The sequence below is a fragment of the Lontra canadensis genome, unplaced genomic scaffold, assembly GCF_010015895.1.
Source record: "Lontra canadensis isolate GAN:19392208 unplaced genomic scaffold, GSC_riverotter_1.0 scaffold1, whole genome shotgun sequence".
Lineage (NCBI taxonomy): Eukaryota > Metazoa > Chordata > Mammalia > Carnivora > Mustelidae > Lontra > Lontra canadensis.
In genome coordinates this window covers 97,514,971-97,529,672 of record NW_022630995.1, presented here as the reverse complement: position 1 = coordinate 97,529,672, position 14,702 = coordinate 97,514,971, and the positions used below count along the sequence as shown (strand labels likewise).

The 14,702-nt window shown below is 36.9% G+C and overlaps 1 protein-coding gene across 2 annotated transcripts in view; it reads right to left on the bottom strand.

The window, feature by feature from the left end:
- The window catches only part of CFI (complement factor I), a 48,889-nt gene extending 36,779 nt beyond the window's left edge, over window positions 1-12,110 (bottom strand). Inside the window, exon 1 of one of the 2 annotated variants that reach the window (XM_032859940.1) lies at window positions 11,997-12,110. In XM_032859940.1, coding sequence (XP_032715831.1) covers window positions 11,997-12,053 — 57 coding nt within the window. In that variant the 5' untranslated portion in view covers window positions 12,054-12,110. The remainder of the gene's footprint in view (window positions 1-11,996) is intronic. The other variant, XM_032859949.1, reaches the window with a different exon arrangement.
- Window positions 12,111-14,702: the final 2,592 nt, after the last annotated feature.

The window sequence follows — 14,702 nt, the reverse complement described above, 5'->3', positions numbered from 1 at the left end:
CTTTGATCTGTCCATCCTGCATTACACCTGTTTCTGATATAAAGTCATGCTCTGATACCTCGACAATCAGATACGTAAGCAGCCGCTGTCCTATTCAGATAAAAAAGTAATATTTCTCTACTAATACATAATGATGAATTGTTTTAATTTGCATAAAGAATTTGAATTTTGATATTTTTGCTGTTTGTTTTCTTTTTTAAATAACTACCCTGTTTGTCCTAGGACCAGCATGTTGTTGTTGGAAATGGTAGGAAAATGGTTGTATGGTGTGCATAGGTAGGGTGGACCCTGATACCTTGCTCTTTAAAAATTGAAAACATTGCTTTGGGATCAATTCCATTATTTTTGCCTCAGAGATGAAAAAAAATCATTGGCCTAGTTTATTGGGTTTTTGTTTGTTTGTTTGTTTGTTTTGTTTTTTATTATGAAGGTAAGATGGCTGAAATTTTGTTGTTTTTATTTTTAATTAATTTTTTAAAAACAGGAAACACAAAGGAATATTACAAATAGGTTCAAAAGGGTGCCTATAAAAAGTATATTCCCTTTCTTTCCTTATCCATTCAACCTACACAGGCCCACCTCAGAGTCAACCATTTAATAGTTCTTTGTGAATCTTTCCAGAGATCATCACTGCACATGAGCTCATGTTTTCTTTCCTACCTCTGTCGCCCAACACTAGTGCAATTTGCAACCAGTGGCCCTTTCCAATGTTTTGTCATTATAACTAATGTTACAGTGAATCTTTTTATAAAATACACATCATTTCCCACATATACTAAATACATGTCAGTACTTACCTGGGAGTGAAACTGCTGAATAAAAAAAATTAGCACTTTTAACTTCGATAGATATTGCCTAATTTCTCTCTATAAAGGTTTTCATTTGCATTCCCATCATCAATCTATGACAGTGCCTATTTTCCATAATCTTGACCACAGAACACATGCCTCACTAAACTTTTTTTTATCTTAGCCAATCTAGCATATGAAAATGTTATCAGAGTACAGTTTTATTTGCAATTTTCCCCAATGAGTGAGGCTGAACATCTTTCAATACGTTCAAACTTTAAGAGAGATTTTTATTTTTCTCCTTGCACTAACCATATCTTTTGCTGATGTATACTGGATTGCTGTCTTGTTTATTTGTTTGTTTGGCTGTTTTGTTTTGTAGGAACTCTGAATGTTAAAGAAACCAGCCCTTTGGAATAGGAGTTGCAAAAAAGTGTTCGTCTATTGAAAAATGGCAAGCCTAGTGTATTTGACACACAGAACATACACCTTAAAAAATATATATATTTTATTTTAGAGAGAGACAGCAAGAGAGCAAGCAAGGGAGGGGGGGAAGAGAGAGGGAGAGAGAGAAACTCAAGCAGAATCTCAAGCTCTGCATGAGCAAGAGCTCAGAGGCCAACACCACGCTCAATCTCACTACCCTGGGGTCATGATCCTGAGATCAGGACATGGGTGGAAACAGAGTCTGACGCTCAACCAACTGAGCCACCCAGGTGCCCCCAGAACAGATACTTTTATAAAACATTACTTCCTACACAATAAAATTATTTTCAGTAAAAACCATGAAAAAAATGAATGATATATTACGCAGAAAAATGTATAGAGCAAACATCTTCTTTCACTGAAATTCATATATATAAAACCATGTTTATAAAAATAAAAGAATAAAAAATATAGTACAGTACAAATAAGGAAAAATTAGATAAATATTTTTAACTACATAATAAATGCATTTGGTGAAAAAGGGAAAAAATTATACCTATATATAGGTCTGTTATAGTAATGAATAATAATATTGCAGGCTTTTAAAAAGATTTAATTAATTAATTAATTAATTTGACAGAGAATGAGAATGAGAGAGCACAAGGAGAGGAGCAGCAGCAGAGGGAGGGAGAAGCAGGCTTCCCACTGAGCAGGGAGCCGGATGTAGGCCTCAATCCAAGGACATTGAGATCATGACCAGAGATGAAGGCAGATGCTTAACTGACTGAGCCACCCAGATGCCCCAATAATATTGCAGTTTAAGAACAAGTAAATACATTTATAAGAATAAAATTTATTTAAAAAATACTATTCAAATTTGGTAAAATATATCCTGTATATACTATTGTTTGCACTTGGCACACCTGCTGGTCTGCACTGTTTTATTATTTTATATTTTAAAAACAAAAATTCCAAATGGTCATTAGAATGAAAAAACTGAAAGCTCAACTTGTTTCTTCATCCCTTCATCCTTAAAATTCACTCTGACAACACTGTTTATTTTGAATCTATTTATATTCAGAAAAATGTGATAACATGGAGTTTGGAGACAGGAGCTCTACCTGAAATGAACTTGAACAATTCCAATGTATAATGTATATGAGACTGCCTCTAACAGGGCTGAACTGAGAGATCATTGAATTAACTCAATATAATGACTATTAAAGGATACATTTTTAAAAATATGCTCATTTGTAGTTTACATTTGTATTTTAAAAAATCAATCTCGGTAAAACCAGCAATTGTTAACTGTACTATCTAATATAAGAGCCACTGGCCAAATGTGGCTATCTAAATTAAAATATATTAAAATTACATTAAATAAGAATTCTTTTGCTTCCCATCAAGATTGAATAATAGGGACCAGGTGTATATTTCAGTTTAAAACAACCAAGAAATGGACAAAATATGGAAAGCAATGACTTTTAAGATACTGGACATCAGGCAAAGAAGGATAGTGATTTTGGAGCTTCTTAGCAGATGCCCTCTGAGTATTCAGTGATTATTTATCAGCACGTGTGTGTGACGAAACTACCACAGACTGGGGAAGGAACCACCGAAATGAATTCTAGGTGACAGGGCTCATGAACAGTGCTCATTCTCACCACTTGTGATTCCTGGGGATTTCTGGTCCTATGTAAGAATGCTTAAAGCCGGGGTGCCTGGGTGGCTCAGTGGGTTAAAACCTCTGCTTTCAGTTCGGGTCATGATCCCAGCATCCTGGGATCCAGCCCCGCATAGGGTTCTCTGCTCAGCGGGGAGCCTGCTTCCTCCCCCCCCCCCCCCTGCTCCTCTGACTACTTGTGATCTCGGTCTGTCAAATAAATAAATAAAATCTAAAAAAAAAAAAAAAAAAAAGAATGCTTAAAGCCAAGACCTGAAAGGATCAAACTGTTTTCAAGTAACTTAATTACATCTCAGAACAAAGTTCAAGAATATTTATAAGGATACAAAAATACTCAGCATCCAGCAGAGTAAGATTCATAGTATCTGATATCCAATTAAGAATACTGGGCATGCAAAGATGCAGCAAAATATGATTCATAATGAGAAAAATCAATCAGCTGAAATTCACCCAGAACACTAGCACAGATGTTAGAATAAGCAGGCAAGGATATTAAAATATTTATTATAACTGTATTCTACATGTTAAAACGGTTAATCAAAAACATGAAAAACATCAGGGATCCAAATTGAACTTCTAGAGTTGAAAACTACAATATTTGAGATTAAAAAAGTATTATAGGGGCACCTGGGTGGCTCAGAGGGTTAAAGCCTCTGCCTTCGGCTCAGGTCGTGAATCCAGGGTCCTGGGATCGAGCCCCATATAGGGCTCTCTGCTCAGTGGGGAGCCTGCTTCCTCCTCTCTCTCTGCCTGCCTCTCTGCCTACTTGTGATCTCTCTCTCTCTGTCAAATAAAAAAATAAAATCTTAAAAAAAAAGTACTATACTGGATGGAACTAACTACAGGTAGGACTTGGCAGAAGAAAAGATTAGAAAACCCAAAGATTTATCAAACAAGGTATGAATGAGCTGTGCAACAAATTCAAGTGGCATGGCATGTGTGTAACTGGAGTTCCAAAGAAGGAATGAGTGAAATGGGAACAAAAAGTATATTTGAAATAACAGTGGCTGACACTTTTTTAAATTTGATGAAAAATATAAATTCACAGTTCCAACAAGTTTAATGAACCCCAAGCAGAAGAAACATGAAGGAAACTCCATGAAGGCATATCATACTCAAACTGTTCAAATAATACCAGCGACAAAGAGAAAATCTTCAAAGAACCAAAGAGACAAGACACAATATGGGCAAAGGAACAAAGGTTTAGTGTGACAGCAGAGGTCTCATCACTAATGCAAGTAAGAAGATAGTGGAGTAACAGTTAAAAAATATTGGGGTGGGGGAATCCTGTTGACTTATACTTCTATACCTAACAAAGATATCATTAAAAGTTTTTTTCTCGTTAAAGATTTTATTTACTTATTTGACAGAGAGAAAGAGAGACAGTGAGAGAGGCAACAGAAGCAGAGGGAGTGGGAGAGAGAGAAACAGGCTTCCTGCCAAGCAGCAAGCTCAATGTCGGGCTCGATCCCAGGACCCTGGGATAACGACCTCAGCCAAAGGCAGACGCTTAATCACTGAGCCGCCCATGTGCCCCATCATTAAAAGTTTAAGGCAAATAACAACCTCCTAAGACAAAAAAGGTGAAAAATTAATCACCAGTATATCTGCCTTACAAGAAAAGTTAAAAAAAAAGTCCTTTAAGCAGAAGGAAAGTTATGCTGGATGGAATTCTGGACTTACACAGAGGAATGACGAATGCTGGAAATCTCTGGGAATATCTGATATGGGGGGAGGTCAGTGAAGACAATAGCTTTTATTTCTGCTTTGTACCTTTTCTTGTGGTATCTTTGACTTTGTTATCAGAGTAATATTGGACTCATAAAATGAATTAAGTATTCACTCCTTTTCTGAGTTAAGAGTTTGAGAAGAATTAATGTTAATTCTTTCAATATTTAGTAGAATTTATGAATGAAGCCATCTGATACTGGACATTTCTTTGATGAAAAAAAATTTAATTATTGATTCAACTCTGGTTATGTGTCTATTCATATTTACTATTTCTTCTCGATTCAGTTTTGGTAATGTGTTTGTAGGAATTTGTCCACTCATCTAGGTTATAATTTGTTGGCATATAATTGTTCACAGAACTCTTATCATTCTTTTGACTTCTGTAAGGTCAGCAGTAATGTTTTCACTCTCGGATTTTATTTGTTTCTTTTTTTGTCAATCTAGCTAAGGTTTGTCAATTTAGTTGATCTTTTCAAAGAACCAGCTTGTAGTTTAATTGATTCTATTATCTTACCATTTTTTTTTTCCATCTACATTCTTTTCTTTTCCTCCTTCTCCTCCTTCACCATCTTCCTCTTCTACTTTTTTGGGAGGCTAAACAACATGCTACTGAGTAACCAATGGATTAGTGAGGAAATCAAAGAGGAAAAATAGAGACAAGTGAACATGAAGACTTAATGGTCCAAAATTGTTGCAATACAGCAAAAACAGTTCTAAGAGGAAAATTTATAGCAATGCCAACCTACCTTAAAAAACAAGAAAAATCTCAAATAAACAATCTAGTCTTATACCTGAAGGAACTAGAACAAACAAAGCCCAAAGTTGGTGGAAGGAAGGAACTAATAAAGATCAGAGCAGAAATAAATGAAATAGAGACAGAAAAATGAAAAGCTCAATAAGACCAAGAATTGGTTCTTTGAAAAGATAAACAAAATCGATAAACCTTCAGCCAGACTCATCAAGAAAAAATGGAGGACCCAAATAAATAAAGTCAGAAATGAAACAGAAATAATTACCAACACCACAGAAATATGAAGCATTTGACAAAATTCAGTATATTCCCCATTCTAATCTTTATTATTTCCTTCTTTTTTCTAGCTTTGGATTTAGCTTGCTCTTCTTTTTCTGGTTCTTGTAAGGTGTAAGGTTAGGTTTTTGATTAAGGATTTTTGTTCTTTTTTAGTGTAGACATTTACTGCTATAAATTTCCATGTGAGAACTGCTTTGCCATATCTCATATGTTTTGGTATGTTGTATTTTTGCTTTCATTCATTTCTAAGTGTTTTCTAATTTACTCTGTGATTTCTTTGACCACCAGTTGTTTTAAGTATATTGTTTAATTTCCACATATGTGTGAATTTTCCAGTTTCCTTTCTGTTACTGATTTCTAGTTTTATTCCATCATCTTTAGAGGAACTATTTCTTATTATTTTAACATTTTAAAATGTATTGAGATATGTTCTGTGGCCTAACATATAGCCTATGGTGGAGAATGTTCTATGTGCACTTGAAAAAAAATGTGTATTCTGCTTCTGTTGGGTGTAGTGCTCTATCTGTCTAGTTGTTAGGTCTGGTTGATTTATGGTGCTATTAAAATTCTTTATTTTCTTATTAATATTCTGTCTAGATTTTCTATTATGGAAATTCTATTACAGAAAGTGGGATATAGAAGTTTCCAATTATTATTATAGAATTCTCTTCTTCCCTTCCGTTATGTCATGGTCTCATGTATTTTGGATTCGACCGTTTGGTGTGTATATGTTTATAATTATATATTTTAGATGAACTCTTTTATCAATATCTAATGTTCTTTGTTTCATCTGATATTAGTGCTGTTACTTCCAGCTCTGTTTTGGTTACTCTTTGTATGGAATATTGTTTTCCATCCTTTCACTTTCAATCTATTTGTGTCTTTGGATCTAAAGTCTCTTTATAAAGCATATAGCTGGATCATGTATATAGAGTCTCTTGTATATAGCATATAGCATATAGTTGGACCATGGTTAGTTTTTTAAAAAATAAATTCTGCCAATCTATGCCTTTCATTGGAGAATTTAACCCACTTACATTTAAGTTGTTTATAAGGAATGCCTAACTTTTGTTGTTTTGCAATTTGTTCTCTGTATTGTAATTATTGTTCTTTATGTCCTCTGTTATTGACTTCTTTTGTGTATGTTGATTTCTTCGTAGTGAACTCTTTTGATTTTCTTATTTCTATATATTTTTAAGATTTTTTTGTGTGTGGCTGACATGGAGATTATACTTAACATCTTAAATGTAGAGCAATCTAGTTAGAATTGATACCAACCTAACTTCAAGGGCATATAAAAACCCTGCTCTTACATGTTGTTGCTTGTAAACCCCACCCCCTTTTATGTTGTTATGGTCACACATTACATCTTTATGAATTTTATGCATGTTAACATAGATTTATAATTATTTTTTCTACATTCTTCTTTTAAGTCACGTGAAATAAAAAGAGGGGCTACAAACCAAAAATAAAATTTCACCGACTTTTGTATTTACCTATTTAGTTATCTTTACTGAAGTTCTTTATCTCTTCTTATGGCTTCCAGCTACTGTCTAGCATATTTTTGCTCAGCTTACAGGACTTTCTTAGAGTGAGTTTCTTGTCTATTAGTAACTAACTCCATCAGCTTTTGTTTATCTGAAAATATCTTAATTTCTCTTTCATTTTTAAAGGCTTGTTTTGTTCTATATAGAATTATTGATTGACAGTTTTTTCTTTCAGCACTTTAAGAGTATCATCCCACTCCTTTCTCCATGCCTCCATGGTTTCTAATGAGAAATATACTCGTAATCTTACTGAAAATTCCTTGTCCATGATGAGTTTCTTTTCTCTTGCTGCTTTCAAGATATTGTTTTGTTCCTTGGCTTTTAACAATTTCATTACAATGTGCCTTGGTGTGGACTTCTTTGCATTATCTTTTGGGGGCCGGTAAGCTTCCTAAATCTGTAGATTCATATCTTTTTTCAAATTTGGGAAGTTTTTGGCTATTATTTTGTCAAATATTCTAACATGTTCTCTTCTCTTCTGAGGTTCCTTTTATGTATATTTTGGTGTTCTTAATGGTGTCCCACAGGTCTTAAGCTCTGTTTCTCTTATTTTTTTCTTTCTGCTCTTCAAACTTGATATTTTAATTGACTAATCTTCAAGTTCACTTACTTTTCTGTCTGCTCAAATTTGTTATTAAAACTCTAGTAAGTTTTTCATTTCTGTCATTATACATTTCTGCTCCAGAATTTCTGATTTTTATGATATCTATGTATCCCTTCATTGATATTTTGTATTTGCTCATACATCATCTTCCTGGTTTCCTTTAGCTCTTTGAAAGTATTTAAGATAGTCAGTCTAAAGTCTTTGTCTAGTAAGTCCAAAGTCTGTTCTTACTCATTTCTGTTAATTTCTCCTGTGAAAGGGCCATATTTTCTTGTTTCCTTACATGCTTCATCATTTTGTTAAAACTAGACATTTTGAATATTATAATGCAGTAACTCTTGAAATCAGATTTTTCTTTCTCCTCAAGGTTTGCTTTTCTTTCTTGCTATAGACTGTAGCTGTTTGTTTAGTGAGTTATCTAAACTGTTTTTGTAAAACAAAGTTTGTTTTTTGTCATGTGTGGTTTCTGAAGTTTCTGTTCCTTTACCTTGCACTCAGCTAGTGTTTAGACAAATATTTCTTTGAATGAGACACAGAAAGAGAAAGAGAGGAAGGAGAAGGGGAAGAGGAAGGGAAAAGGAAAAGGAAAGGGAAAGAGAAGGAAGAGAAGAGAAAGAAATGAAATATAAAGAATAAGAAACTCCTCAAATCAGTAACAAAAAAACCTCATCTAGACTTTGCAAATTGGCCCTGTGCTTGATTACCCCCCCGCAATATTTAGCCAGGCCGTTTACAATTCTCTCTTAGCCTTCACTTCATCATGCCTGCACTGAGCCTAGAGATCACCTAGAGGTGTTGGTTTAGGGTCTTCTTAGACCTTTTCTGAACATGCATCCTGCCCTGGACATATGTGCTGCTTTTTAAAAAATTCCTAAGTATTCACAGGGAATTTTGAATGGTTATTTTCCCACAGAAACTCTTTCCCTAACTTTTCCTCCCAGGCTTTGGCACTCTACTGTTTGTCTCAACTGTAATCTTTTGTCCCGGGTAGCTGCAGGTTGTTTGATGCCTCACAATGTTTTCGAGGAATGCCCACTGGCTTTCCATTCTGAGTGCGTTCTGAGTTAGGCAAAACAAAGACAAATATGTTTGATCAGTCTTTCCAGTATCCTCCAGGCAGATTAAAATAGACAAACACCATTCTTCTAAAATAATGTCTGCTCTGCTCCTTCTAGAGCTAGGGATGAGAGTTCCACATGTGGACTGCTATCTTCAAGACTGCTACTGAACTGGGGACAGTGTAGGGCTAGGGCAAGTTGAAATGCCACAAAGTTTTCCTCCCATTTTTAAGTTGCCTTTTCCTTCATTCAGTATTCATTTGGGTGCTGTGGGGCTTTGTTTAATAACTGGAGTTCTGACAAAGTTTCTTCTGACAGTCTTCATGACTGTGTGTGTATGTAAAGACAGTGTTTGGATTTGCCTACTCTGCCATTTTTGCTGACCTCACTCTCTGCATTACATGTTGCTTCCTTTGCATATTGTCTTTCCATCATCTCTTCACTCTGCTGAACATCACCCTAGCTTTTTCTTTCCAAAATATTACTGATATAAACAGGTTTGTAATAAACTTTAAGGATAAATAAAAATTTAAGGTTTGGTCAGAGTTTATGTTATAACACAACACTTCACAGTAGTAAATAACCATATTGAGTGGTTATTTCTATTTCTACTCTTTAATATACCTTGGTTATTAATACAGCAGCCAATCCCTCCGTGTTCTGGTTTTATCTCCCAGAGAAACCTGAGTCCCCTTATCTCTATGTCTGGGCAATAAAACCAGAATTCTCACTTCACTATTCAGAACAACCTAAGTCTATCCCATTGCCAGTTCACTCCTGCCATCGATATAATCCACTTTCAAATAAATCCATCAAAAAGTTTTGATATAAAAGGGATGGGACTTTTTATTCCTTAGAGGGAAATCTGGTCCTAGCTTTCAAAATAACAAAAATTTCTCCCAGATGTATGTATTTGATTTCATTTAGAAAATGTAGACACATTTTAAAACTTCTTTGAACACATTTATGTTGTCTCTACGGCAACTTCCATTTAAAAATGGTTATTTCAAAAAACTGAGGTTTGCTGGAGGAGATGGCTGGGTGCTGGGGAGGGTGTGTGCTATGTATGGTGAGTGCTGTGAATTGTGTAAGACTGATCATTCACGGACCTGTAGCACTGAAACAAATAATATATTATATGCTAATAAAAAATGGTTATCTCTCAGTATTCCATTTTCTTTTATAAACTAATATTATAACTAATATTTTTCTTTTATAAACTAATATTTTATAAACTAATATTCCTACAAAATTCTGTTTTTAAAGAAAAGAAGACAACTTTATTATTGAATGATTATTCAGTAAAAGAGGCTCTTCCCTTTCTATAAGTGAATAATACTCTTTTGTTTTTGTTCTGGGAATCAAAAATGTGGCTGAAATGTCTTTTCCTCAAAAATAAATTTTTCCTATTCCAAAGTAATACATATTTATTTGGTATTTTAAAAAAATGAATAACGAATAAAACAGAATTTCTTAGTTCTGAAAATTCACAAATGTATATAAAACAAAAAATAAAAATCACCAGTAATCGCATCACCTGAGATACCAACTGGTATCTATTTGATATATACCTTCCAGGAACTTTTAAATTGCTGTTTACATGAGCAGCTATATGTGTGTATTTGTGTGTGTGTATGTGTGTGTGTGTGTGTGCACATATGTACACATACACATGGATACATAAATGTATGTATATTTTCTTCTTTAACAAAAGTAAGATTTTAGTAAGGCTTTTTTCTCAACAAATATAAAATGCATCATTTTAATAGCTACCTGATAGTTCCTTTATAGATGTACAATAATTTAATCAATTTCTTTTCAATGAACACTTAATTTATTTCCATTTGTTCTCTGTTACAAGCACTGCATATATATTTTAGAATTACAGGAAACTTAAAATCAGTAATTCTCATTTCTTAGTTTTCTTTAAATATTTGCTTCTCTAAGCTGGCATTAAGACAGTTTTTGTAATCTTGTTTCAAAATGATTTGACCACAAAAGTAGGCAATCATCAACAGTTGTCTAAGAGATCTTAAGTCTATCTAACCTTAATAGATGACCTTCCAACCTGGCTATAATCTGTCATACCAGTTTTGACTACCCAAGTTCCCCACAAAGTTTCCATTCTAATCAAATGGATTTATTCACCTGGAGGAGACTAGGGCTTTACCAATCTTCTACCGTAGCACCTCCTGCTTTTCCAGGCTGAAAAGCATGCAAATCACTCTGTTTCTCTACAGTAACCCAGAATTATGAATCCAGCTCAAATCCCACTTGGTCCATAAACTCTTCATGACCTCTCAGCAGGAAGGGATTTTTCCTCTCATTGAGGTCCTTTGACACATGATATTTGTAACATTTTTGGCAATTAAATATCTTTCAAAAGTTCCTTCTCAAAAGTTATTTAAATCTTATTATTTCCTCATTGTCATGTTTATGTCATTTTTCTACAACCGTACAAAGAGCTATTTGGAGATCAGACATGCTCTTTGCCCAGCGCTACACCTTGCATGTAGGAGGAGTCTGGTAGATATTTTTTTGATTTAATATAATTACTATAAATTACAGACCTATATTAGTAAAATTCTCATTCAGTTCAATTTCTATGTACAGATAAGAGCACATGAAAAAAGCAATTTTTTAAAGCTCTTTCATCAAGATATTAACATAAAATCTTTGTTACTGACTATATACTGCAGATGTTGGTATCTGAACTATGTAATCTCTAAGTCAAAATAATATACTTAAGGTTTCTTTTTTTTTTTTTACTTTTTATCTTATTTATTTATTTAAAATGTTATTTTATTTAAGTTCAATTAACACATAGTGTATTGTTTCAGAGGTAGAGTTCAGTGATTCATCAGTTAAGTGTAACAGCCAGTGCTCATTTTATCAAGTGCCTTCCCTAATGCCCATCACCCAGTTACCCCATCTCCCCACCCACCTCCCCTCCATCAACCTTCAGTTTGTTTCCTATAGTTAAGAGTCTCTTACGGTTTGTCTCCCTCTCTGACTTCCTCTTATTTTATTTTTTCATCACTTCCCCCATGTCTTTAACACCTTATTTACATTTTGATAATATTTAAAAAACAAATTAAAATAGTCTACATAAATATTGAATTACTTACCTTGCAAAAACTTAGGCAGAAGCACAAATGTAACAAAATAACATGAGCAAGCTTCATGTTGGAGACTCAGTGTCTGTCTCTCTTCTTTACCCTGGGTAGTCTTTCAAAATTTAATTTTTAACCTTTGAAAAAACATTCAGAAAGAGCAAGCGTCCTAAAGTGCTTTGTACTTTTGAACTCAGAGGATTTGGCTAAAATCCAGAGTTTTACCGTAACTGAAACCACAAAAGATCTTCTCAGTGAATAGCTGAGGGAGGTGACCAACAGGGAGTATGTTTTCTCCAGAGGAAATGATTTCCCCACTTTATTGCTAGACAACGCCTCAATTCTGTTCTCTAGGGAAGACAGAAACTACAATGAGAGAAAATTTGTTTTTGGTAAAATAAAATGATGGTTTCCCCTTAAGGTTGAAGAACAGGAGATAAGAAGTACAAGTACATTACATTGAAGGCTGTGATGAATACATTTTTAATCCTCCACAAAACAGTTCCTTTACCATACATCAGTTATGCTGTGATCAAATGATATCTGCTGAGGTTTGCGGTGTGTGGGCGGGGCCGCTGGCGTTGGGGCTGCTGGTGTCTTGGGGCACAGGCGTCTCAGGGCCACGGGCGTCGGGGTGCTGGTGGCACGGGACTGCTGGCGTCTGGACCACTGGCGTTGGGACCGCTGGCGTTGGGGCCGCTGGTGTCTTGGGGCACAGGCGTCTCAGGGCCACGGGCGTCGGGGTGCTGGTGGCACAGGACCGCTGGCGTCTGGACCACTGGCGTTGGGACCGCTGGCGTCTGGGCCGCTGGCGGCTCAGGGCTGCTGGCAGCTTGGGGCCGCAGGCGGTGGGACCACTGGCGGCTTGGCTGCTCGGGGCCACTGGGACCCCCGGCAGCTCAGGGCCACTGGCGACTCGGGGCCGCCGGTGGTTCAGGGCTGCCCGGGACGGGACCGCCGGCAGCGCTTATAGCTCTTACAAGACCTGTTACAGCTCTTCTTCTGCTTCCGCCGACTCTTCTTCTGCTGCTCCCGCTGACTCTTCTCCTTCTGCTGCTTCTTCTTCCTTCTTCCTCTGACAGCTCTCCTTCTTCTCCCCTCAACAGCCTCGCAGACCAACCTTTATGGGGGTGGTTGAGCCCTACCCCTACACAGGCGGCCAATTGAATCCCAATTCACCCCAGTGGATATATGCGCGCCCCACCGATTTGATGTCTCCACCCGGCCTGCCCCGCCCCTACATCTGGGGTCCACAAGCCAGTTCCTCTGGGAGGGGCAGGCCCTTACATTCCCTCCTTTTCTTTGGAGATTAGTCAAATCCTTGACTTTTCAGTTAGTTCTATGTTATATTGAGCATGTATGACTAACATTTTATCGCTCCAATTTTCTTTAGTACAGCAATAATAAACTTAGGTTTTTGTTTTTTTTTTTGTCTTAGTTTTAGTCCATGGTCAGCGGGGTCTGTTGGCTGCAGCTTCCATTTCTGGGGGGCGTCCTTACTCTTGGCTCATTTGATATGACCGCATGAACCCAGGCCCTAATGCCTTCTACTTTTACTGCCGTGGGGGTGGTTAGGATAACAGTAAACGGTCCCTTCCAGCGAGGCTCCAAGTTCCCCACTTGATAGCGATGTATCCAAACCAAGTCCCCGGGTTGGTAAGGATGTGGTTCCCCACCCCCCACCCCCGTCTCCGTCCCAGTGTGGGCAGTTCAGATCCTTGCGTGGGCTCTTTTTAAGACAGACTGTAAGGCCTGCAGTGACTGGAGTACAGACTGATCAGTCATTTCTGCTAGGACAACCTCCTGTAGCCAAGGACAGAGTGGGGGGGGGTCCTCCCAAACATTATTTCAAATGGGGTCACCTTGTTTAAATAGGGTGTACATCGGGCCCTGAGGAGGGTGAAAGGAAGGAGATCTACCCATCCACTGCCAGTCTCCAGAATTAGTTTTGTCTACGTCTCTTTAAGAGTCCGGTTCATTCTCTCTACTTGCCCAGAACTCTGGGGCTGATAGGCACAATGTAGTTTCCAATTTGTGCCCATGGCCTTGGCCAATGCCTGTGAGACTGAACTCACAAATGCAGGGCCATTGTCTGACCCAATCGCAAGAGGCAGCCCAAACCTAGGAATTATTTCTTCTAGTAGCTTTTTGGCTACCACTCCTGCTATCTCATGTTTGGCGGAAAAAGCTTCCACCCAGCCTGAAAAGGTATCCACAAAAACCAACATATCCTTGTGCCCATATTTTCCGGGTTTCATTTCCGTAAAATCTATTTCCCAATAAATTCCTGGTTCCTTACCTCTTTCTCTTTTCCCTCTTCCCATCTTAGCTCTTCTCACATTAACTGCCTGGCATTAAGCACCTCTATCAACTACATCCTGAACCATACGCCCTAATTTAGAAACCTGGAACTGCTTGCCTATAAGCTCCTTGAGTTTGCGTGTCCCCAAATGAGTACCCCGATGTATCTGGTCTACTAACTTCTTACCTAGTCTTCGAGGAAGAATTATTTTTCCTGTTTTAGTCTTAGCCCAGTCCCCTTCATAGTCCAATTTAACCCATTTCCGCAAATACTTTAAATCTTCTTCTGAATAGTTCGGTTTTTCTGGTAGGGCTGGAGCCGGGAGTGTAACCAGTTCTTGCACTGTTTCTTGAGCTGCTTGCTTTGTGGCTTGATCTGCTAAGTGGTTTCCTTTTGAAATCAGATCAGTCCCCTTTTGG